The sequence below is a fragment of the Thunnus albacares genome, chromosome 2 (genome assembly GCF_914725855.1).
Source record: "Thunnus albacares chromosome 2, fThuAlb1.1, whole genome shotgun sequence".
Taxonomy (NCBI): Eukaryota; Metazoa; Chordata; class Actinopteri; order Scombriformes; family Scombridae; genus Thunnus; species Thunnus albacares.
Window position 1 is genome coordinate 23845608 of NC_058107.1, and position 23069 is coordinate 23868676.

The following is a 23069-nucleotide window of genomic DNA, read 5'->3' on the forward strand; positions in this document are numbered from 1 at the left end:
CGACATTTGGGAGGACGAAGAGTTCACCCTCCCTCGTCCCCTGTCAGCCATCAGTGAGGAGAGTGCAACATCATACGCCTCCTCATCGTGTTCACTCAGTGGGGAGAGCATATCAACATATACCACTTGGGGTTCCCGCACTGACTCTGAAATCTCAGAAGTGATCACACCATCTTATGAAGATGAGGAAGATGAGACTGAGATAGAGTCAAGCTCCAGACTGTCCATCAGGTCAGAAGAGAGCACAAGGCCTGTCTCCAGCGCTGTCTCAAGTCGGCAGGCCAGAGACTCTCATTATGAGGTTCTGAGGGCTTTGCCTTCAGGACCTGCAGGACATGATGGATATCCTGTATTCACACAGGACGACAAAAAAGCAGCAGCAGCAAACTTGCAACTAGCTGGAGAGGTCATTGATCAGGTCAACTCTGTCCTATCCATGACCATACAACCCTCTATGGATGGAGGATCCTTCAGCATCACTACTGCTGACAGCTGCCAGGTGTCAGACGACAAAACAGCCAAGAAGGCTTTGGAGGGAGCCATGGTAACCATGAAATCTTTCATCACAGGACGAGGCACTACAGTGAAGAGAAGGATTCAGACACAGAATGGTTTCCATTCTCACAATAAAGAGGAGGCACTGGCAAGACAATTTAACCACAAGATGAAGAGGTCACTATGGCGGAAGAAGAGGATTCACCCAGCTCCAGAGGAACATTTGGTTAAGGCAGGCATGTCAGGCAGCACTGACTTGACATCTAGAGGCATAGGAGGATGGTTGTCCGCTCCGCTAGAGTTGGTGGACTATGTGGAGGACAAGGACGTGGCACCAGAAGACATTGTTTCATCTCTGTCTTCTACTAGCTTTATTAAACCAGATCATCAGGTGGTTGAAATTACGACTGATGAGTCCACAGATGAGACGAGAACTTCTTCTCAGTCCAGTGACTTTGGCGATGAAGATGAGGAAGAGGAAACCTTTAACCAGATCTCTGTGGACCAGTCTCAGCCTGCGTCCAAGTGTCTGAGCAACAACCAAGATTATGTGGTGGAGACCAAGGCTAGTAAGAGCAAAGGGCTCTTCAGCCTCTTCCGCAGCATCTTCTCAAAGGTGAGGATGCATTTACATGAAAGTTCTAATGAGTGACACTTTAAAAGTACACCAGAATAGACCAGATCCAACCAGATAACATTTTACACTTCTTCATGAGTTTTGAAGCCATGAAACCTCTTCTGGACCAAACAGCAAGCCTATACTGGAAAAAAATTACCTGATTGTCATCTTTTTGTTGAACTGTAGGCATTTATTTGTACTTCTGTACTGACCTGGTTTGTTCTTTTTATTTCTTCCCCAAAAGAAGAAGATAAAGAACGAGGAGCAGAACAAGAGGGCTTCTACTGAGAAACAAACTAAACAGCGTCCTGTGTTGATGCGGCTGTTGCACTCCAGTTCAACAAGCAGCCATTGCCTTACAGATTAAAGACCAGAATCAGGATCAGCTGGCCTGATCAACCCCCTCCTTCTCTCCCCTTCTATTTTACTTTTACTTTACTCTTTCTGTCTACTTCTCCCTTTTTTCTCTCCCCTTTCCCCCCTATCACCCTCCTTCTCTCCCCTTCTATTTTACTTGTACTTTACTCTTTCTGTCTACTTCTCCCTTTTTTCTCTCCCCTTTCCCCCCTTTCACCCTCCTTCTCTCCCCTTCTATTTTACTTTTACTTTACTCTTTCTGTCTACTTCTCCCTTTTTTCTCTCCCCTTTCCCCCCCTTTCACCCTCCTTCTCTCCCCTTCTATTTTACTTTTACTTTACTCTTTCTGTCTACTTCTCCCTTTTTTCTCTCCCCTTTCCCCCCTTTTCACCCTCCTTCTCTCCCCTTCTATTTTACTTTTACTTTACTCTTTCTGTCTACTTCTCCCTTTTTTCTCTCCCCTTTCCCCCCCTTTCACCCTCCTTCTCTCCCCTTCTATTTTACTTTTACTTTACTCTTTCTGTCTACTTCTCCCTTTTTTCTCTCCCCTTTCCCCCCCTTTCACCCTCCTTCTCTCCCCCACCCCCCATCCCCTCTTTCCCTCCCCCCTTCCCCTCCCCTTATTTCTCTCCCCCACCCCCATCCCCTCCCCCTCTTTCCCTCCCCCCAACCCCTCCCTTACTTTCTCTCCCCCACCCCCTATCCCCTCCTCCTTTCTCTCTCCCCCATCCCCTATCCCCTCCCCCTCTTTCCCTCCCCCCAACCCCTCCCTTACTTTCTCTCCCCCACCCCCTATCCCCTCCCCCTTTCTCTCTCCCCCATCCCCTATCCTCTCCCTCTCTTTCTCTCCCCCTGACCATTCAGGGTATTACAGTTGCTGGCACTGTAACCTACCGCAATATTATTTTATTTGGATATTAACTGTGTTGTGTTTTTTTTGTGTGTGTTTCATCTGCTTTTCTAAATGAGTACTTGAATATTGATGGTTCTAATAGTTTGTTTGACACTTACATGATAAGGATGAAAAGGAACATGACTTTGTATGTTTTTAAAAAACCAGTCTGAAGTTCCTAGATTCCTATAATACAAATGGAGTGCATCATGCAGACAGAAGAAGTGGTACAGTAAAGGAGTAAGCCATTTACTTGTATTTTATTAGTTTAATCAGTGAATCCACTTTGAATGATAAAGCACACTCATACCATCAGAACGATACAACTCTGAGCAGATGCTTAAAAAATGTTACTATTCCCTAAAGTATTTCATTACATAAACACCATCAAAACCACAAATACACAGGGCTGGGCAGATCTTAAAATCTCTCTGATAAAAGGCCCACAACACTCAGAACAATAAAAAACAGCAAGCTTGACTAATTAAAAATGACTTCCTAGTTTGCCTTCTAGTAAGATGAACAGAAAATGTAGAAATGTTGTGAAACTGTACATTGTCATATCCTGACAAGTTGAAGTGCATCAATTCTGATTCCTCTAGTGCGTTGCACCCAAAAGTGTTAAGTCCTGCTAGCATCCCCTACAGAGTTCATTACAGCCATAATATGAAACTCAAGCTCCACTTTCTGCTTGATTTGTAAATTGTAATACAGCCAAAAGCTTCAGAACAAGCCAGCCGGTAAATTAATCTTGTGTTGAGACTCTTTTGTCAACTGCTATTTCCAAATCTGATTTAGCTATTCTTAGAGCCTTAGTGGAGCTAGTTAAGCTTGTCCTGAGGGTGCCACTAGCAGAAAGGTCATGGGGTCATTAAAATCTAAAGGGTTCATCTTCTGGTGAGCAGGAATATTCACAGTGTCGTATCAAGTGATTGGATAAACATTCTTTTTGACATGAATTATATTTTGTTAACTGTACATGCACCTTTGTGGAAACTGTCCGCTGAAAGAGTATTTATAAAGTTGTGTTAAGTATGTCCATGTGTGTTGGTAGGTTCGTGTGTCAAGTCTTGTTCCTTAGATCATATTCAACCAGATATCAAAGTTACAGGCTGGGCTTCTATTCTCTGTTCCAATCTTCCATAATTATTCATGTTATTCAGTTATTCATAATAAGTTATAACAATCAGATTAATCTTTTTTATTTTTCATCTAGGAATCGAAAGAGGTTAAGGTAGTATGAGAAGTTGACTCATAATTAACACTGGACTATTCAAAATTTGAGTTATTTTGCAGAAACATCTTAAAATGGATATCTTGACAGTTTAGTACGGTTTTCATCCTCATACACGACGAATGTCTCAACAATTTGTACTGACATTATTAACGCACTTGATGCTAAAGGGTAATGGTGGTTACAAGCAGATAGATTGTGTCTAGCAACACATAGTTATAATGACAACAAGAAGTAATGTTAACAAGTCAGTCTGAACCATCTGAAGTATCAATGCAGATTTCTCTATTTTGTATTATTGAGATCATTACAGCACATAAGTTTCACAAGGTCATAACATCCATTTCTTAAAGTCAAAGATCCTCTTAACTATTTTCCAGTTATATTTCACATCCATGTCTGTTTGATTTACTGCCATTTTTTGTTTGTTTGTTTGTTTTTAACCATGCCATGAATGTCCATAAGATCTTTATTTTTGCTTCATGTTCTAACAGGCTACTGTAATTTGGTGTAAAATGTGAGAATTGAGTAACTTTCACCTCATAAACTCAACACAAACGCACAACCTCCACTGATGAAATGTTTTTTTTTCTCTCTCTCTCTTAAAAAGTTAGACGGTTACTTTAAATTTACCTTACACACTGATGTCATGGGCATTGGCAGTATTGCCAGGATTTTTTTTTTCCAGTCATGCATTAATTCTCAGATAGGTTTGAATGAGATTCTAACCACCTGCATTGAAGTGCCTGCACAACATTTGATATCCGTTCATAATTGCTCCATGCTCCTTGATGTAGAGCTCACAAAATGCTGCAGGCAGAGCTGAAGAAAAACATAAAAGCACTGCTATTATACAAATTGCTGTCAGTGTGTATTGTACGAAATCAAGTAAGTGTGTAGTATCCAACGTGCAGCTTTTGCCCTGATAAACTGTGCAGCTTCAACTTTGCCTTCAACATTTGTATAATGTTGAAGGCAAAGTTTTCTACTCATAACTTTTAAAATAGTTTTATCTTAAAAAAAACAATTTAGAGACAGATTTTTTTTAAATTCCATTAATCGTTCATCCAGTTGTTGTAACTGACTGTAATCACCCAGTGAGAGTTTTTACTGTATCAAATAAGAAATTGTTGCTTGGTTTGCTCATGTTATTGTTGCTGTGTCCACATTTCCTCCATATTTCTCCATAAGTGTGCTAAGTACTTTGTGTCTGTGTTTCTAAAATTTATTTTTGTTACACAGTAGAATTGCCTTATGTTTGTATGCAGAGAGCAGCATGTTTGTACTGCTGAATAATACTTTCGTGCTGATTAAAGTGCAGAATAAAAACGTTTACACATGCACCTTTGTCTGCTGATTTTATTGTTTTATGAGACAGAAGAAAGCATTCAGAGCAGAAGTTTTTTTTCTCTGCTGTTGAATAATCACTGTTATTTGTTAATTGATGTAATCCAGTACAAATCTTATATGACACATATTTAAACTCATAAATGTAATTAAACAGTATAAAGACAGGAAATGTGTCTGTTAAGTTATAGGGAGTTTTTTTGTGCTCCTATTTACTAAATTGGTATCCCAGTTATAAATGAGATGTAAAGATAAGCAGAGAAATTTTAAACGGATTTTTAAATCAAATCAAAGCAGGTTTTAAATGAAACAATAAATTAAAGTTAAACAAGTCCTAAGAGGAAAAAAAGAAATCCGACCTGACCTGAACGCCGCACCGTCGCTTTTCTTTCGTCATCTTCGTGTGACTGTTTACGGGCAGCAGAGCATGTTGCTTTAGTGTGAGCTGGGTCTTGTGCAGTTTTCTTGTAACTTTTGTGAAAATGACCATGGACATGACTTTCCTCGGGACCGGCTCGGCCTACCCGTCTCCTCACCGCGGCGCCTCGGCTCTGGTGCTGCGGACAGAGGGGGAGTGCTGGCTGTTTAACTGCGGAGAGGGAACCCAGACCCAGCTGATGAGGAGCCAGCTCAGAGCCGGTGAGCCACTCATTGTTGCTCCTCGTAAATCCTGGTGAAGACATTCAACTAGTGTATAAGAAACTAAAACCATGTCCTTAAAGTTACTGCAATCGAGCCAGCCTCCACTTCGAAAAACATAGTCGAACAAGCCCCCATGTTGTTTTGCCGTACGTGTATATAACAGGCATTACGGTAAGAGTATGTCAATGATCAATTAATAAATACAAAAATAAATAATAGTAAAAATACATAAATAACTGAATGATAAAAAACGAATAAATATTAAGTAATAAATAAAATGAATTGCAAACTATTTTAGAGAAAAATTGAGGCTTTGTCATTTCAATTGTGTGAATAATTAAGTTAAGTCAAACTTGATAATAAAGAATGAATTTCCAAGGATCAATATGAATTCAAAATGACAGTACACCACCTCACACTGTCATTGAGAAACTTCCTGTTTCCACAGACCAATCCGATGACAGCTGACCACGAGAGTCACTCAGACAATATCAGGACAGTCTGATGTTGAATCTCAAGATTAAAGTACTCTGAAATGTCATATATGAACTGTGTGTCCTCCGAATTCAGATTAGAATTAAACATTCTCACATTCTCATTGGGGGCTGAGCCCCCCAAAAGTCAAATCCTAGACTTGCACCCGTTACCAACCTGTTGTAACCTGATACAACAATACTGAAGACAGACTTGAAAGGATGTCGAAGAAAGAGAGCGGGTGAGCACACTTTTGACAGTTTATAAGGTCCTTGATCTAAGACACCTCTGGAATTTTTTGTTAACATTACAAATGCAGGCTGTGTCATTATCAGGAGATCCAGCCTAAGACAGCTCATTGTTTCAGTTATTTGGAATATAAATTGATGGCTCTGGTTGACCTTAATATGTAGATATGAAGCCTACATACAGATAAGCCCAATACACACAAAATATGTCAAATTATGTCCCTTCTTTAAATCTGTCAAAGTAGTTACAGTCATAACTTTGTCTGGGATACTAGTGTAACAGCTCTGGAATCTATTTGAGCAGGATATATAACAGGAAAATGTATCCTGTCATGCTAATATAACGTGAATGAGTCTGTTTCCACATGCAAATAAAGTCTGTGGAAACAGGAAGTTTCCTTTTAATTCTAATCTGAATTCAGAGGACGCACAGCTCATATATGACATTTCAGAGGGCTTTAATCTTGAGATTCAACATCAGACTGTCCTGATATTGTCTGAGTGACTCTCTGAGGTGGTCTGCCATCATTCTGAAGTGAGATTGATCTGTGGAAATGAATTCTTTGTCATTAAGTTTGACTAATTATTTACACAATTGAAATGAAATGAAAATGAAATTTTTATTTATTTATATATTCATTCATTATTGACTGACTGGCACGCCCTTACCATAATGCTTAGTATATACACGTACCACAAAACAATGTGGGGGCTAGTTTGACCTTGTTTGTTGAAGTGGAGGCTGACTTGACTGCATTTTAAAGTTCCTTAAAACAAATCTTGAATAAACTTTTACTTATTGGTGCAGTCAGACACTTACTTTTTCCATCCGGTCTGAAAAACCTCTTACTACTACCCAGTTAAGTTATTCTTGTCTGTCCAAAAGTACAAAAAGTTCATCAAAAATTGAAAGTAGACTTGATCATTTTAGAAGGCACTTAAAATATGTTAGTTACCAACCTGCCAACTATTCTGCTAATTGTTTTGAGTCATTTTTAAGAAGAAAATCTCCAAATTCTCTGATCCAGCTTCTCAAATGTGAATATTTTCTGGTTTCTTTAGTGCTCTATGATAATAAATTGAAGGTCTTTGGGTTGTGGACAAAGCAAGACATTTGAGGACGTCACCTTGGGCTTTGGCAAACAGTGATCGACATTTTTCACCATTTTCTGAAATTTTATGGACTAAACAACTAATCAATTAATCCAGCAAAATAGTCAACAGATTAATCAATAATGGAAAATAATGGATAGTTTCAGCCCTAGTCCTTTTCACCTCTTACCTGCTAATGAAATAGCAGCTAATATCATGTGAATAAAGTCTCTGACCAGCATGTCGTATTCTAGCTGTATCACAGTCTCACAGTGTATGAAACAAACTATAAAACATTTAGAGTGGCCATTCCGTCAATAACGTGTCATGTTTTCCATTCAGGTCGAATCACCAAGGTTTTTATCTCCCATTTGCATGGAGATCACCTTTTTGGTCTGCCTGGTCTCCTCTGTACTGTGAGCCTCAACTCCAACCCCGACCCCCAGCAGAACCTGAACTGTGTGGACATCTATGGGCCTCGGGGCCTCAGGCACTTTCTCAGGGTGACTCTGGGCCTCACGGGGTCACAGCTCCTCTTCCCTTATGCTGGTAGGTTGCTACTGTGTGTCTGAAACCTCCCACAAAGGTAATCAGTTGTTCAGACGGTGACTGTGTGAATATTACAGTTCACCCAGATATAGATTTGTGTAAATTCAACAAACTCTAGTTATATTGTGTCACTGTTATTGTACTTCATTCTAATCTACTCTTCTCTGATCTCATCCACACTGTGTATGTTGCTGTAGTACATGAGCTGGAGCCCACATCTGACCAGAGTCCAGAAGAGGGGCAGCTCAGTGTGGAGGTGTGTGATGGTTTTGGTTATTTCTATGTAAAGAATAATCACACCTTACCTATCAGTACAGTGCTAAACACTACAGTATTTATTTGTTATGCAATAGGCTGTTTTTTGGATCTACGATATGAAAAAGCTCATTGGCTCTATGGTCTATATGGCAGATTTCACACTTACAACCTTTCATAAAATATTTGCATATCTTGTCACTGGTGGCTTATCACAGACTTTCCCTTCTGTGCAGAAAATGTTAAAGCTGTATTTTATTTACATCAATTTTGCCATGTTGTTTTGTGTTTGTTTGTTTCTATGTCCAAAATGTCAGCTGTTGTTTGTTGTTTTTACTGAAACATGTTTTCTCTCTCTCTCTCTCTCTCTCTCTCTCTCTCTTTCTTCAGACGACAGCAGAGTGTGGTCCTCTGCACCCACAGGAGCGGCCAGGAAGGACAATCTCCCTGGATGTCTCCAGTGACTGTTACACACTCTTTGAAGACAAGAAGTTTGTGGTTAAGGCCTTCAGGTTGTTCCACCGCATCCCCTCTTTTGGTTTTTGCATTCAGGAGCATGATCGACCTGGAAGACTTAAGACTGAACTACTGAAAGAACTCGGTAAATGTGCTTCATGCCTCTTTTATATCTCTTGTTTCTTTATATGGACAGTTGTTGTTGTTAACATACAAATGTGAAGAGAGACCAAAAAAGTATACCTGTTAATACCAGTTGCATATTGTAGGTGGTTCTTTAAGTGTCTCATGTCCAGTGATATTATTGGACATGTGAATATAGGCATAAAATGTTCTGTTAAGAAAATGCAGTTTATAGTGTTAGAAGCAGGTCAAAAATTATTGATAAAATTATAGGCTGAAAGTTTTACTATTAAAAACACATTTTTCCTGCAGGTAAAAGTAGGGAAAGACACAACATTTTGAATAGTTTTGGTATTTATTGTATAGTAGTACCAAGTATTATTGCATGGAAAATTTTGCATTTACTTACTTGCTCTTCTATGCTAATTTTATTGGGAAATTATTTATAGGACGTGTATTTGTTGGCCAGAATGCGGTACTAACATGCCCAAATCTATGAGTCTGATTTAGACAGAGGTCACCCAGTACTGTGGCAGGAAAAAGGTGTCCTCCAACCTGTGGATTACTCTGATTCATCTTATTTCTTTTATTCCTCAGGTGTGAAACCAGGTCCGCTCTACGGACGACTGAAAGCGGGGGAGTCGGTGACTTTGGAGAACGGACATGTGGTGTCGTCTTGCGATGTGCTGGAAGAAGCCATTCCAGGGAGGAAAGTCTGCATTTTAGGGGACTGCAGCTCAGTGCTCGGGGAGGGACCGCCGAGGTTTTGCAACGGGGCGGACATTCTGGTTCACGAGGCCACCCTGGGGAACGAGCACAGAGAAAAAGCAGTGGACCACGGACACAGCACACCTGAGATGGCAGCGGCGGTGGCTCGGGCCTGCTGTGCACGGAGGCTGGTGCTGTACCATTTCAGTCAGAGGTACAAACCCTGCTCCCTGCAGAAGGAAGGAGATGAGGACGATATCTCAGAGCTCAAGAGACAGGCTGAAGAAGCTCTACAGGACAGTGATGTAGAAGTGATTCTGGCTGAGGACTTTCTGACTCTACCTATTCCTCTCAGAAGGCCGAGGTAATGAACAACCGATTTAGCCTAGTTTTTATATTGCTGGTAATTGATCTGATTAAAACACAACAGCTGTTTGTTGGACAGTTAAATTGTAAACTACTTTTGGCAGCTGTTAACTTGTTAGCCATTACAAACGTACCTGTTTTACCATCTTGTGATTTGGAAAGTACGTATACTGCTAATATTAGCTTTTCTCCCTTTTTTTAAGATGCACTTTATCCAGTTGAACGTCTGTTGTCACTGAATTAGTCGAACATTACAAGCGTATTGCCAAAAGATTAAGATGAGGATTCACTTTTCTGGAGCTTTTGATCACATCATACTGTCTTCATCAGCAGATGTACTGTCAAGCTCAACTTTTAAGCTAACATGGATGAGAACTCCTAAAAGTGCTCAGAAAAAAATGGAAAGTTTGAACATCTACAGTTCCATGGTGACTGAGAAAACGGTCAAAAGCTCCAGAAAAAGCAAGTGCGCTTTGAGCAGAGATTATTTTGTCAAATGCTGTTTTCAGTGGCTTTGAATGAACAGTCAAGCAGGCTTGAATAATCATCCCACAATGCAGTAATTGGTGATTCTCCAAATGAGGCCCCAAAACAGAATTTGGACCAAATTTTTAGTCTTATTAATGCAAAAGAAATTTCAGTCTTAATGGTGGTTTCTTCCACTTTATGTCAATCATTTACTAAATACTACAAACAAAGAATATGAATGAATTAGAAGATTTTAAAAGAAGAAGATTTTTGCTGTGCGATGACGAGTAAAGAACATGCGATCATCTCCGAACCTTTTCCAGAGCTTTATTTCTGGATCTGTACACAAGGTATTAAAGTACAACAGAAAATACAAAATAATGTTTAACAAAAGGAAAAAAAAAACAACTCAATGTTTATGTACAATTCTTATAAACAATAAAGATAGCTTCTTGAACATTTCTCATAGTGAAGTTTTTGATTGTCTATATTTCTGGATATACATTTTTAAGTTTTGTAGGTTTTTTTATTCACAAAGGTGTTTTTGTTTTCATCAAAGAACTCGTTATCTTTTTCAAAACCACAACTGCTATACTTTTTTTCTTCTCCTTTTTAAACTTCAAAACACAATACAAAATATAAAATAAATTTGTTTAGTGCTTGCTTGCACACACAAGTCTCATACCAGAGATATCAATAAAATATCACATTTTCGAGAGTTCACAGGGTGGTGAAAAATCTACTTCTACTACTTAATGGCCTTTACATTCTGACAGTTTTTCTGAGTCTTTGTACAAACCACAGGTGAAATAAATATCACTGCACTGCTAAAGCTAGAAGAGCTTGGAGGACCTACTGCATTATGCACATTGCATTAAAAGAGAAACTAGCTCTCCACATACTTAGAGCAGCAGCCATCCCTTTACCATCAAGACAAATATAGACGACGACATGTAAAAAGATTTTTTTTTTTTTTAAAGAAAGAAAGATGAGCGTCTTTTACAAATGGCTGCAAGTTTCGAATGCAAAAAATTTGCAACATTGATTAATATCAATACGTCTCCAGGTAAAGCCGTTTTCAGTGGTACACTTGAAACAGACACAGCTGGCATGCGTGGTTTCAGCTGTGTCCCCGTGTCTGGGTATCATGTCTTTCCAAAGAAAAAAAAAAAAAGAATAAAAAAATTCAAATACCAAGTCAACCAGTAAAATGCAAAACCCAAAATATCTGTACATATCTACAAATTATTGCCATTTGACAAGGGGGGGAGAAAAAAAATTAAAACCTTTGTATCAACACAGATTCACAAGTGTAAGAGGTCAGTTAATAGACTTTTTAAAGGCTATTTGCTAATTATTTACATGAAACGCAGAAGTGAATCATCTTCTCTGACGCTGGGCTTGGAAACTGAATTACTTGATCAAACTTAATTATGGTTTATCGGCATGAATCCTGTCTGTACACACACACGCACACACACAATGGTGAGAACTATGGACATGACAAACAATGTAACCCTGAAACAAACTACGTATTCATATCACAATGCATAGATAAATTAAGTAAACACTACTACTGCATCCAATCAACTGACGATGACCCGCTAAACATTTTACAATTCACAAATATGGACTTCAGTCAAGAGAAACGGTTCCATTTCTGCTACTAGACTCCAAGAAATTGTCGACCAGATTAAACAAGTCATCCTCTAGTCAGACTAGGTTAGGCAGATGTTGGATACAATATCAGAGTGGCTTTTAAATAAACATAATACTGCTAGCAGGTTTACGCAAGCTTGCTAAGTGGTCTGAAAATGGGGCTATGTGGTTTAGAAACATTTTTAAACAAAATTTTTCACGACAATAAACTTGACATTTTCAACTAATCTTTCCTAAGAGTAGCAAGAGAGAAACCATTAAAGGATTGAACAAAATCTCAAAAAGGTAAAAATATGCAATACTTCACTGTGCCTGATGTCTGTGTTTCAATGGCTATTAACCCAACTAATATATTTTACATTGCAATATTGCTGTGACATGGTTTGCTAGTCTGATATCCTCCTTACAAGAAGTAGGATATCAATAACTTGATATCCAACTATAAAATGCTCTGATTATGTTACTCAGGTATTCTTGATTACCTCTTTAAAATAAAAATGTGAGAGAAAAAAAAAAGAATAAGTATAAAATCTGGGACTATAATTTGAATTTGACTACATGGGATAAAAATGAACTGTTATAAACATTCACATGTTCCAGTTTGGCCACTTTTAGCACTTTAAAAGTAAACAAGCAGACAAACTACTGACAAGTTTCCACAGGAGAGAAAAAAAAAAAAAAAGCAAAACCAAACTGGAAGGCCAAAGCAGCTGATGGCCTCCTGCGACACTTCCTGGTCTCCAAGCTCATCTTCATGCTAGTGTTGCTCTTCATACAATATGTAACCAGGTTTAATTGGGGACACATAGAAACCATTTTCACCAGCCTGGTTACTAAAAAGTACCTGTAAACCAAACACTAAATTTAAAAAAAAAAAAAAAGAAAAAAAAAAAAAAAGTACCACTTCAAACAACAAAGCAACTACACGCTAGAGGAGGAAAACTACTGTAAGATGATTTTGGCAGCTGAAAAGAATGGCAGGATAACATACTGTAGCTATGACGATGTTATGTGTAGATGTGAGGGAGGAAGATACACAACTCTCCTACTGCAGCCTCTGGGCCCCACTGTACATGGACGTTACACATCTCAAGACCGCAAAACAAAAATAAAATAAATGGCTATATAAACTCTTGAGAGAAATCAAGATTTTAGTTTTATATGATAGACATCACTGATGTCATATTACACAAAAAATGAAAACAAAAAAGTATATTCATATACATATATATATATATATATATATATATATATAGATAGATAGATATATATATATATATAATAGAATTTAAACAAATTGGATTCTCCAGTGAGGTCAGTCTTATGTACAAGCAGGAAAAGGGGTTTCAAAAGGGAAGAAGAAGAAGATGAGGAAGATCACTCTGACTGAAGTGCTGCAGTGTGCTGTGTGTGGTGCCGCGCATGTCCTCCCAGAAAGCCGTTGGGCTCACCGCTGCCAGCCAAGCTCCCAAAGTCTGTGACAGACACTGCCATTTTGGCGCCGGTGATTCGGTGGTGGTGCGTCGTTTTCCGTCGCGCTTCAAAGTCCACTCCGAGGTTACCTACGGAGACGTCGTTGATAAAAGAGTCAGGCAGCGCCATCTTGAGTCTCTTTGAAGGCCGCTCACAGTCCTTGTTGACACAGACTCCTCCTAGCTGGCCCAGGTCCGAGTGGTAGAAGCCTGCGTCGAGCATGTTTAGGCAGTCAGGGTCCGCACCGTTGGAAGGGAACCCGAGGGATTCCTCGTGATTCAAGGACCCGCGATGGAGGCTTTCCAGGGGAGGAAAGCTGTAGGAGTCCAGGCAACTGACCTCTGCAGGGCTGCACACCGTAGCTACGCTGTTACTCAAAGCTGAAAGGAGACAGGACACTGAATTAACATTTGATAACTTCAAGCAAAATGAGACTCAGGAACACGTGATGACTGAGGGGAAAAAAAACAGCGTGACATTAAAAAAATGAGGAAAAACAAATAAAATTAAAGCTGCAAGCAGCGATGATCGGGCCCTCGCACCCCAGCGCATGTCGAAGTGACGCTCAGTCGAAGGGCTTTTGTCAGTGACTTGTTGTGTAAAGTTTGAGGCAGATCCAACCGTGTACACTCAAGTTATATCAATTTCCTCTGTCATGGCGAAACATCAAAACTCAACGCCACGCCACGGCCAAACCATCATGATCATACACTAGTCTAGATGACACACACTGATTTTGAAGTCCTTACCATGGATTCTGTAGGAGGAGTTCTTTAAAATACAAGGTATGCGAAATGGCCAAGAAAAGGCGAAAATGTACCATTTTTTTCAAGATGGCCGACTTCCTGTTCCACTTACAATAAGGCTTCAAGAGGCTTTTTTGTGCGTGTTGACATTATACATGTGCCCTGTGAATTTCATCTTTCTACGTTAATCTGGAAGGCGGGGCTGCAATTTTGAAATTTTAAAGGGGGCGCTGTTGAGCCATTTTGCCACGCCCATTCAAAGCGACCACATAGGATTTGAGCTGACATCACTCTAGACATGTGTGTCAAGTTTCATGACTGTAGAGCAATCCCTTCTCCCTGAAAAACAGTATCATATTTCATGGCGAAGGATGTGTCGCCATGGTAACAGCATTCAGTTTTGGGTCATGAGCTGCCAAATGTAGCATCACCAAGGTCTTGTTTATTAGCTGACTTAATTTCAGGTGCATCAGCCAAATTTCCTAGGAGTAATTAGACAAAGTACGACGCATGATACTTCCTGTTGCCAGTAGGTGGCGCTATGACTTTCGCTAAATATGAGACTGAACATGTGTTCAGATTGGGACTCTTAACAAGCATATGAAATTTGGAAAAGATCAGACCACGTGGAGTCAAGTTATAAGGCATTGAAATTTCATGGCGTCACATCGAAATTCGCCGCGTCGCCATGGCAACACCTTTCAACGAAGGGTCACCAACTTCATAATATAAGATCTCCAAGGTCTTGAGGCTATTCTCAGTAAATTTCAGCTGGATTCCATCACCGTGCTGCCCACAGGGCGTCAGAGCGTAAAACATGTAACTTCCTGTTGCCAGGAGGTGGCGCTATGACTCATATCCTGTATTGTCACATGGACCCGTTCAGGGCGGGACTCTTATGAAGCACAAAAGGTTTGGCTCTCTTAGGATCATGTATGCCGGAGTTATAGCCGTTTCATTTTTCATGGCGAAGGATCGAAATTCGCCGCCCAGCCACGCCCCCTAGGAAAGACTAATGAGAATTGTTTTAATAACTTTTAATCTCCTATGCCTGTAGATGATACGGACTGAATTTGAAAGTCCTGGGGTCAAATCTCTAGGAGGAGTTCGTTAAAGTATGCGGGCTGGAAATGACAAAATCGGTGCAAAATTTCAACTTTGATACAAAATGGCCGACTTCCTGTTGGAGTTAGGCTATGTGTCCTTGAGACTTTTTGGTGCGACTGGTCATGATACATATGCATACCGAATTTCGTTCTCCTACGACAATCTGTATCGAGGGGCTCAATTTTCTTGACTTTCTAGGTGGCGCTGTCGAGCCATTTTGTCCCGCTTTATTTCGAGACCCATAAAATATCGCAATTTTCGCCAGTCCTGACATCTGTGCAAATTTTCATGAGTTTTCGTGCATGTTTAGGCCCTCAAAAATGCGTTTGTTTCGGAGGAATAATAATAATAATAATAATAATAATAATAATAATAATAACTCCTTCAGTTTCAATAGGGCTTCGCACCGGTCGGTGCTCGGGCCCTAATAATCGATTTCCATGATGTTACTTAGTATTCCTTTTCCATGACTGCAGAATTAATTCCCATTACTGACCTGTGAGATCGCTGGCAGTGATGGAGTTAAGCAGGCTGAGCTGTTGGTCTGTGGTGGTCTCCAGCCGTCCTCCTCCACCTGCTCCTGAGCACACAGAGGAAGAACTGTCCACTGCCAGTCCCTCTGCTTCATCCACCAGCCTGTCCATCAGGTCACTGCATACAATGAAACGTGTTTCATTGTAAAAGGGGTTTGTTTTTCCAAATTATGCACACTTTCACCATTTTAACCAGAGTTCATTGTGTTAAAACAAAAGCACAGGAATGCAAACAGATTCACTGCATCTTCTGCCACTTACGTTACGCCAGGATAGCTGCTGTACTTTTTCTTCCCGAACCGATTCTGCTGCACGAAGAAGTCGAAGCGCTCCGACTTTTTCCACATGTAGTAAAAAGCCACACATTCTGCTACAGTTCGCGTTGTGACCTGAGGAAAAGGAATTATTCAAAAAGGGGTGAGAAACTTTCAGAGCTTTCTATGTGTACAGTATGTTCTCATATCATGAAGTAAGACTCACTTTGTGTTTCTGTATGAGGTGAAAGTTCTTGTCATACATCTGTAGTGCGTGTTCAAAGTTCTTGCATTCCTCTTCGGACCACTGGGGCGATTTTTCTGAAATGAAACCAATTTAGAAATATAGTATTGGTGCGAAATCAAGTGATCCAGATGTTAAAAAAGGGTAGCTTCATATAGTAAACTGAGAACACAGGACTGGAACAAATGAAGACAACAACTGGATCCAAGATATTTTCTGTAGGCACGTTGAGTGTACAAAGCACACAGCTACAGATATACACAACATATGGCTTTGTCTTTACTGTTTGCTCCTGTACAGAATGATTTTTAATTGCCACGTGACTTAAAATTCACTATGAGCATCATTGCAGCTCACTGCATACTAACCAGCGAGTTTGTGCTTCCCTTTCACGCTACATCAAGAACTAGAGATTTACTAATAGTATGGCAGTAAAAAGTAAAATGCTGAGCAGTTTTCTGTCAATGGTGAGCCAGAGGGAAGGAAGCTCTTCTCACATCAAAATGAAACAAAGAATGAGTGATGTGAGAGAATGTGCTCAGACTCTTTCACAAATTACTGTAGGATTGTTAAAAGGGGGATGATTCAAGCTTTAAATGGGGGGGGGTATTAAATTTTGATGTAAAAACTCTACAGTGCTGATATTACAGTTTAGTCTGCCATCACATTAGAAAGGACAAATTATGCTTCAGACTTAAGGAGGCATATTTATGTGGTCCAATTTAGAAATAGAGTGGATTCTACGTTACGCTACAGTACAAAATGGGATGTTAATTTTCATCCTTATTTGCGTCGACACAATTTACACAATCCTACAAAATGTTCAAATTTATTATTATTCAAACGTATTATTATATTGTTATTAAAGGAATATTGAAGGCAAATGGTGTACTTCAATGGACGTTACTGAGAGGTCAAATATGTGAAACATGGAGTGTCTCAAGGAAGTTGTCTTAGGCCGCTCCTGTTCACAATTTTCACTAATGATCTTCCTCTAGTATTAAAAAGAGGGACGTGCTTCATCGTTTGCCGATGATTCCACAATATATTTGGCAGAAGCAACAATCAGTGATTTAAATAGAACAAACAAATAAACAAACCTAAAGCCTAAAGTCCATGCCTTTGGCTCTATGGGGCCCTAGCGCCAAGCTTTAGAATATACTAGAAGTTCAGGCTCCAAATCACTTCTAAAAACTCATCTGGCTTTGAAATTATATTTTTTTCATGTTTCATGTATTTTGGTACTGTTTGTACATTGTTGAATAATAATAATGATGTTGAATAATAATATTTTTAAAATTATACATATTCTATGCTACTTTTTTCTCTTAGACAGTATAACAAATGTTTCACTCTCACTTGTTTGAACTCAAATCAAATTTATTAAAGGCTATACATTACAAAATACATTTTCTGATTATTGAATTATTATTATTATTATTATTATTATTATTATTACATGTTCTTGGGAGGGGGTGGCACTGCATCTGTGGCTTATTGCTTTCAATTGATAATAAGTTTTTGCATGTCCTGCAAAATTCATAGTTTCTCTGTGACATTGACAAACCAGTGGTCTCTCTCTGCTCTATATCTCTTGGTACACACACACACACACACACACACACACACACACACACACACACACACACACACACACACACGCACACACACACACACATTACTGTGCATAACTATTCCTACATTCTATTAGAGCATTCTATGACCTCACAGTGTAAGTGTTCTATCCTTCACAGTGACACAGAAGACATTCACAGTTCAGTTCATTTCAGACCTATTCTCCACAGTGAACACCAGTGAGTTATTTATCTGCACGAAACTACAAACAGTTAACTGAAAGAGCAAAACACACCACTCAAAGTGAGGAAAACTGCAAGAAAGAAAAGTCATTAAGAGGAGGAGGAAAGAAAGACAAAGACAAAAAGTACACTCAGTTCTACTGAAGATTTCTGAAGACAGACTGGTAAGTAAGTTAGTAAACGTTTAGATATTCATTTGCACGATTTGAAAATGTAAAATAAGGTGATGAAGAGGTTTTTAACTAAGAAAATTCTGTGAAGCAGCAACAGAGAGTGAATTTTCTCAGTGGGAGCTGGAGGACAGGGAGTTTCTGTTCATCCTGCTTTACAAAGAGACAAGATGAAAAATGTTCAGCCATAATACCTGAACAAACTACATCACAGATAAATTAATCCAAAAGAACAACAGTAAAGCTACATATTTAATTGCATAATTACCTAAAAAATCTTCAAATCAGTATCAATAAAAATGCTTTTTGGTGATAAGTTTTTTATGCCCAGCTTCATAATGTTGTGCCAATGCTGGTGCCTCGATGAAAGCATTAATATTACACAATTATGTACATACAGTCCAGACAGTAAGTGTTTGGATAGTTTTTGTTCTACAAGCCCTGTGCTTCAGCACATTCAATTTGAAATAAAGTAATGGATACTACATTAAAGTGCCAAGTCTCAGCTTTAATTTGAGTAAGTTTACATCAATATAGAAAGAGCTGACAAATTATCATACAGTATGCATTCTTTGCAGTACTATAGAACATATTACAATAGACAACAATGCACTGTAAAATGTAACTTAGTAGTTTCAGCATAAAATTTAAGACTAAAAGGCTGCCTCATTTTTTTTTTAGGTTAAGTCAACAATTACAAAAGTTACCAAAAAAAACAAAAAAAAACACCAAAAGTTATCTTGACTAAAAATTGCATGTTGTATAAACCCATCTTAGTTTAGTGGATTTAGATCTGTTAATTTATTGGACTGCTTAGATAGTTGAAATTGTATCTAATTGAAATCAGAGTAAATTTGGTTTTCATTTACATTTTCATAATTTGAAGAGATTTTTCATTGTAGTTGGCATTGTTTTTATTGTTATGAAGAAATTTAAAATTATACCTCTTTTGAAGGAAAGGGTTTGAATACATCTTCCACCACTGCTTGTAGTTCAAAGTTTGTGTTTCTCCACTAGATTCCTGATTCAAATATAAAGGACAAAGAAGCAGAGAACATGGATGTTGAAAATCTTGATGATCTGATGAATTGTGACGACATTTGGGAGGACGAAGAGTTCACCCTCCCTCGTCCCCTGTCAGCCATCAGTGAGGAGAGTGCAACATCATACGCCTCCTCATCGTGTTCACTCAGTGGGGAGAGCATATCAACATATACCACTTGGGGTTCCCGCACTGACTCTGAAATCTCAGAAGTGATCACACCATCTTATGAAGATGAGGAAGATGAGACTGAGATAGAGTCAAGCTCCAGACTGTCCATCAGGTCAGAAGAGAGCACAAGGCCTGTCTCCAGCGCTGTCTCAAGTCGCCAGGCCAGAGACTCTCATTATGAGGTTCTGAGGGCTTTGCCTTCAGGACCTGCAGGACATGATGGATATCCTGTATTCACACAGGACGACAAAAAAGCAGCAGCAGCAAACTTGCAACTAGCTGGAGAGGTCATTGATCAGGTCAACTCTGTCCTATCCATGACCATACAACCCTCTATGGATGGAGGATCCTTCAGCGTCACTACTGCTGCCAGCTGCCAGGTGTCAGACGACAAAACAGCCAAGAAGGCTTTGGAGGGAGCCATGGTAACCATGAAATCTTTCATCACAGGACGAGGCACTACAGTGAAGAGAAGGATTCAGACACAGAATGGTTTCCATTCTCACAATAAAGAGGAGGCACTGGCAAGACAATTTAACCACAAGATGAAGAGGTCACTATGGCGGAAGAAGAGGATTCACCCAGCTCCAGAGGAACATTTGGTTAAGGCAGGCATGTCAGGCAGCACTGACTTGACATCTAGAGGCATAGGAGGATGGTTGTCCGGTCCGCTAGAGTTGGTGGACTATGTGGAGGACGAGGACGTGGCACCAGAAGACATTGTTTCATCTCTGTCTTCTACTAGCTTTATTAAACCAGATCATCAGGTGGTTGAAATTACGACTGATGAGTCCACAGATGAGACGAGAACTTCTTCTCAGTCCAGTGACTTTGGCGATGAAGATGAGGAAGAGGAAACCTTTAGCCAGATCTCTGTGGACCAGTCTCAGCCTGCGTCCAAGTGTCTGAGCAACAACCAAGATTATGTGGCGGAGACCAAGGCTAGTAAGAGCAAAGGGCTCTTCAGCCTCTTCCGCAGCATCTTCTCAAAGGTGAGGATGCATTTACATGAAAGTTCTAATGAGTGACACTTTAAAAGTACACCAGAATAGACCAGATCCAACCAGATAACATTTTACACTTCTTCATGAGTTTTGAAGCCATGAAACCTCTTCTGGACCAAACAGCAAGCCTATACTGGAAAAAAATTACCTGATTGTCATCTTTTTGTTGAACTGTAGGCATTTATTTGTACTTCTGTACTGACCTGGTTTGTTCTTTTTATTTCTTCCCCAAAAGAAGAAGAAGATAAAGAACGAGGAGCAGAACAAGAGGGCTTCTACTGAGAAACAAACTAAACAGCGTCCTGTGTTGATGCGGCTGTTGCACTCCAGTTCAACAAGCAGCCATTGCCTTACAGATTAAAGACCAGAATCAGGATCAGCTGGCCTGATCAACCCCCTCCTTCTCTCCCCTTCTATTTTACTTTTACTTTACTCTTTCTGTCTACTTCTCCCTTTTTTCTCTCCCCTTTCCCCCCCTTTCACCCTCCTTCTCTCCCCTTCTATTTTACTTTTACTTTACTCTTTCTGTCTACTTCTCCCTTTTTTCTCTCCCCTTTCCCCCCTTTCACCCTCCTTCTCTCCCCTTCTATTTTACTTTTACTTTACTCTTTCTGTCTACTTCTCCCTTTTTTCTCTCCCCTTTCCCCCCCTTTCACCCTCCTTCTCTCCCCTTCTATTTTACTTTTACTTTACTCTTTCTGTCTACTTCTCCCTTTTTTCTCTCCCCTTTGACCCCCCTTTCACCCTCCTTCTCTCCCCTTCTATTTTACTTTTACTTCACTCTTTCTGTCTACTTCTCCCTTTTTTCTCTCCCCTTTCCCCCCTTGTCACCCTCCTTCTCTCCCCTTCTATTTTACTTTTACTTTACTCTTTCTGTCTACTTCTCCCTTTTTTCTCTCCCCTTTCCCCCCTTTCACCCTCCTTCTCTCCCCCACCACCATCCCCTCTTTCCCTCCCCCCTTCCCCTCCCCTTATTTCTCTCCCCCACCCCCTATCCCCTCCCCCTTTCTCTCTCCCCCATCCCCTATCCCCTCCCCCTCTTTCCCTCCCCCTAACCCCTCCCTTACTTTCTCTCCCCCGCCCCCTATCCCCTCCCCCTTTCTCTCTCCCCCATCCCCTATCCTCTCCCTCTCTTTCTCTCCCCCTGACCATTCAGGGTATTACAGTTGCTTGCACTGTAACCTACCGCAATATTATTTTATTTGGATATTAACTGTGTTGTGTTTTTTTTGTGTGTGTTTCATCTGCTTTTCTAAATGAGTACTTGAATATTGATGGTTCTAATAGTTTGTTTGACACTTACATGATAAGGATGAAAAGGAACATGACTTTGTATGTTTTTAAAAAACCAGTCTGAAGTTCCTAGATTCCTATAATACAAATGGAGTGCATCATGCAGACAGAAGAAGTGGTACAGTAAAGGAGTAAGCCATTTACTTGTATTTTATTAGTTTAATCAGTGAATCCACTTTGAATGATAAAGCACACTCATACCATCAGAACGATACAACTCTGAGCAGATGCTTAAAAAATGTTACTATTCCCTAAAGTATTTCATTACATAAACACCATCAAAACCACAAATACACAGGGCTGGGCAGATCTTAAAATCTCTCTGATAAAAGGCCCACAACACTCAGAACAATAAAAAACAGCAAGCTTGACTAATTAAAAATGACTTCCTAGTTTGCCTTCTAGTAAGATGAACAGAAAATGTAGAAATGTTGTGAAACTGTACATTGTCATATCCTGACAAGTTGAAGTGCATCAATTCTGATTCCTCTAGTGCGTTGCACCCAAAAGTGTTAAGTCCTGCTAGCATCCCCTACAGAGTTCATTACAGCCATAATATGAAACTCAAGCTCCACTTTCTGCTTGATTTGTAAACTGTAATACAGCCAAAAGCTTCAGAACAAGCCAGTCGGTAAATTAATCTTGTGTTGAGACTCTTTTGTCAACTGCTGTTTCCAAATCTGATTTAGCTATTCTTAGAGCCTTAGTGGAGCTAGTTAAGCTTGTCCTGAGGGTGCCACTAGCAGAAAGGTCATGGGGTCATTAAAATCTAAAGGGTTCATCTTCTGGTGAGCAGGAATATTCACAGTGTCGTATCAAATGATTGGATAAACATTATTTTTGACATGAATTATATTTTGTTAACTGTACATGCACCTTTGTGGAAACTGTCCGCTGAAAGAGTATTTATAAAGTTGTGTTAAGTATGTCCATGTGTGTTGGTAGGTTCGTGTGTCAAGTCTTGTTCCTTAGATCATATTCAACCAGATATCAAAGTTACAGGCTCGGCTTCTATTCTCTGTTCCAATCTTCCATAATTATTCATATTATTCAGTTATTCATAATAAGTTATAACAATCAGATTCATCTTTTTTATTTTTCATCTAGGAATCGAAAGGGGTTAAGGTAGTATGAGAAGTTGACTCATAATTAACACTGGACTATTCAAAATTTGAGTTATTTTGCAGAAACATCTTAAAATGGATATCTTGACAGTTTAGTACGGTTTTCA

General features: G+C 39.6%; 4 protein-coding genes across 4 annotated transcripts; 3 read left to right on the forward strand and 1 right to left on the reverse strand.

The window, feature by feature from the left end:
• The first annotated feature begins 283 nt into the window (after positions 1–283).
• LOC122997826 lies at positions 284–1586 on the forward strand. Its single transcript, XM_044374090.1, has 2 exons — positions 284–1111; positions 1359–1586. Exons 1-2 carry the CDS (start codon positions 437–439, stop codon positions 1479–1481), a joined length of 798 nt encoding a protein of 265 aa, XP_044230025.1. The 5' UTR covers positions 284–436; the 3' UTR covers positions 1482–1586.
• Positions 1587–5308: 3722 nt separating this feature from the next.
• Positions 5309–10375, forward strand: LOC122997807 (zinc phosphodiesterase ELAC protein 1-like). Its single transcript, XM_044374052.1, has 5 exons — positions 5309–5583; positions 7743–7949; positions 8147–8205; positions 8595–8805; positions 9381–10375. The coding sequence occupies exons 1-5, from the start codon at positions 5427–5429 to the stop codon at positions 9857–9859; spliced, it is 1113 nt and encodes a 370-aa protein (XP_044229987.1). The 5' UTR covers positions 5309–5426; the 3' UTR covers positions 9860–10375.
• A 1863-nt stretch (positions 10376–12238) lies between these two features.
• LOC122997821 (mesoderm induction early response protein 3-like) lies at positions 12239–16541 on the reverse strand. Its single transcript, XM_044374078.1, has 4 exons — positions 16324–16541; positions 16105–16232; positions 15807–15961; positions 12239–13837 (listed from the first exon to the last, which is right to left on the reverse strand). The coding sequence occupies exons 1-4, from the start codon at positions 16360–16362 to the stop codon at positions 13362–13364; spliced, it is 798 nt and encodes a 265-aa protein (XP_044230013.1). The 5' UTR covers positions 16363–16541; the 3' UTR covers positions 12239–13361.
• A 1572-nt stretch (positions 16542–18113) lies between these two features.
• On the forward strand, positions 18114–21011 carry LOC122997792. The gene is made up of 3 exons (XM_044374027.1): positions 18114–18322; positions 19346–20533; positions 20781–21011. The coding sequence occupies exons 2-3, from the start codon at positions 19385–19387 to the stop codon at positions 20904–20906; spliced, it is 1275 nt and encodes a 424-aa protein (XP_044229962.1). The 5' UTR covers positions 18114–18322; positions 19346–19384; the 3' UTR covers positions 20907–21011.
• Positions 21012–23069: the final 2058 nt, after the last annotated feature.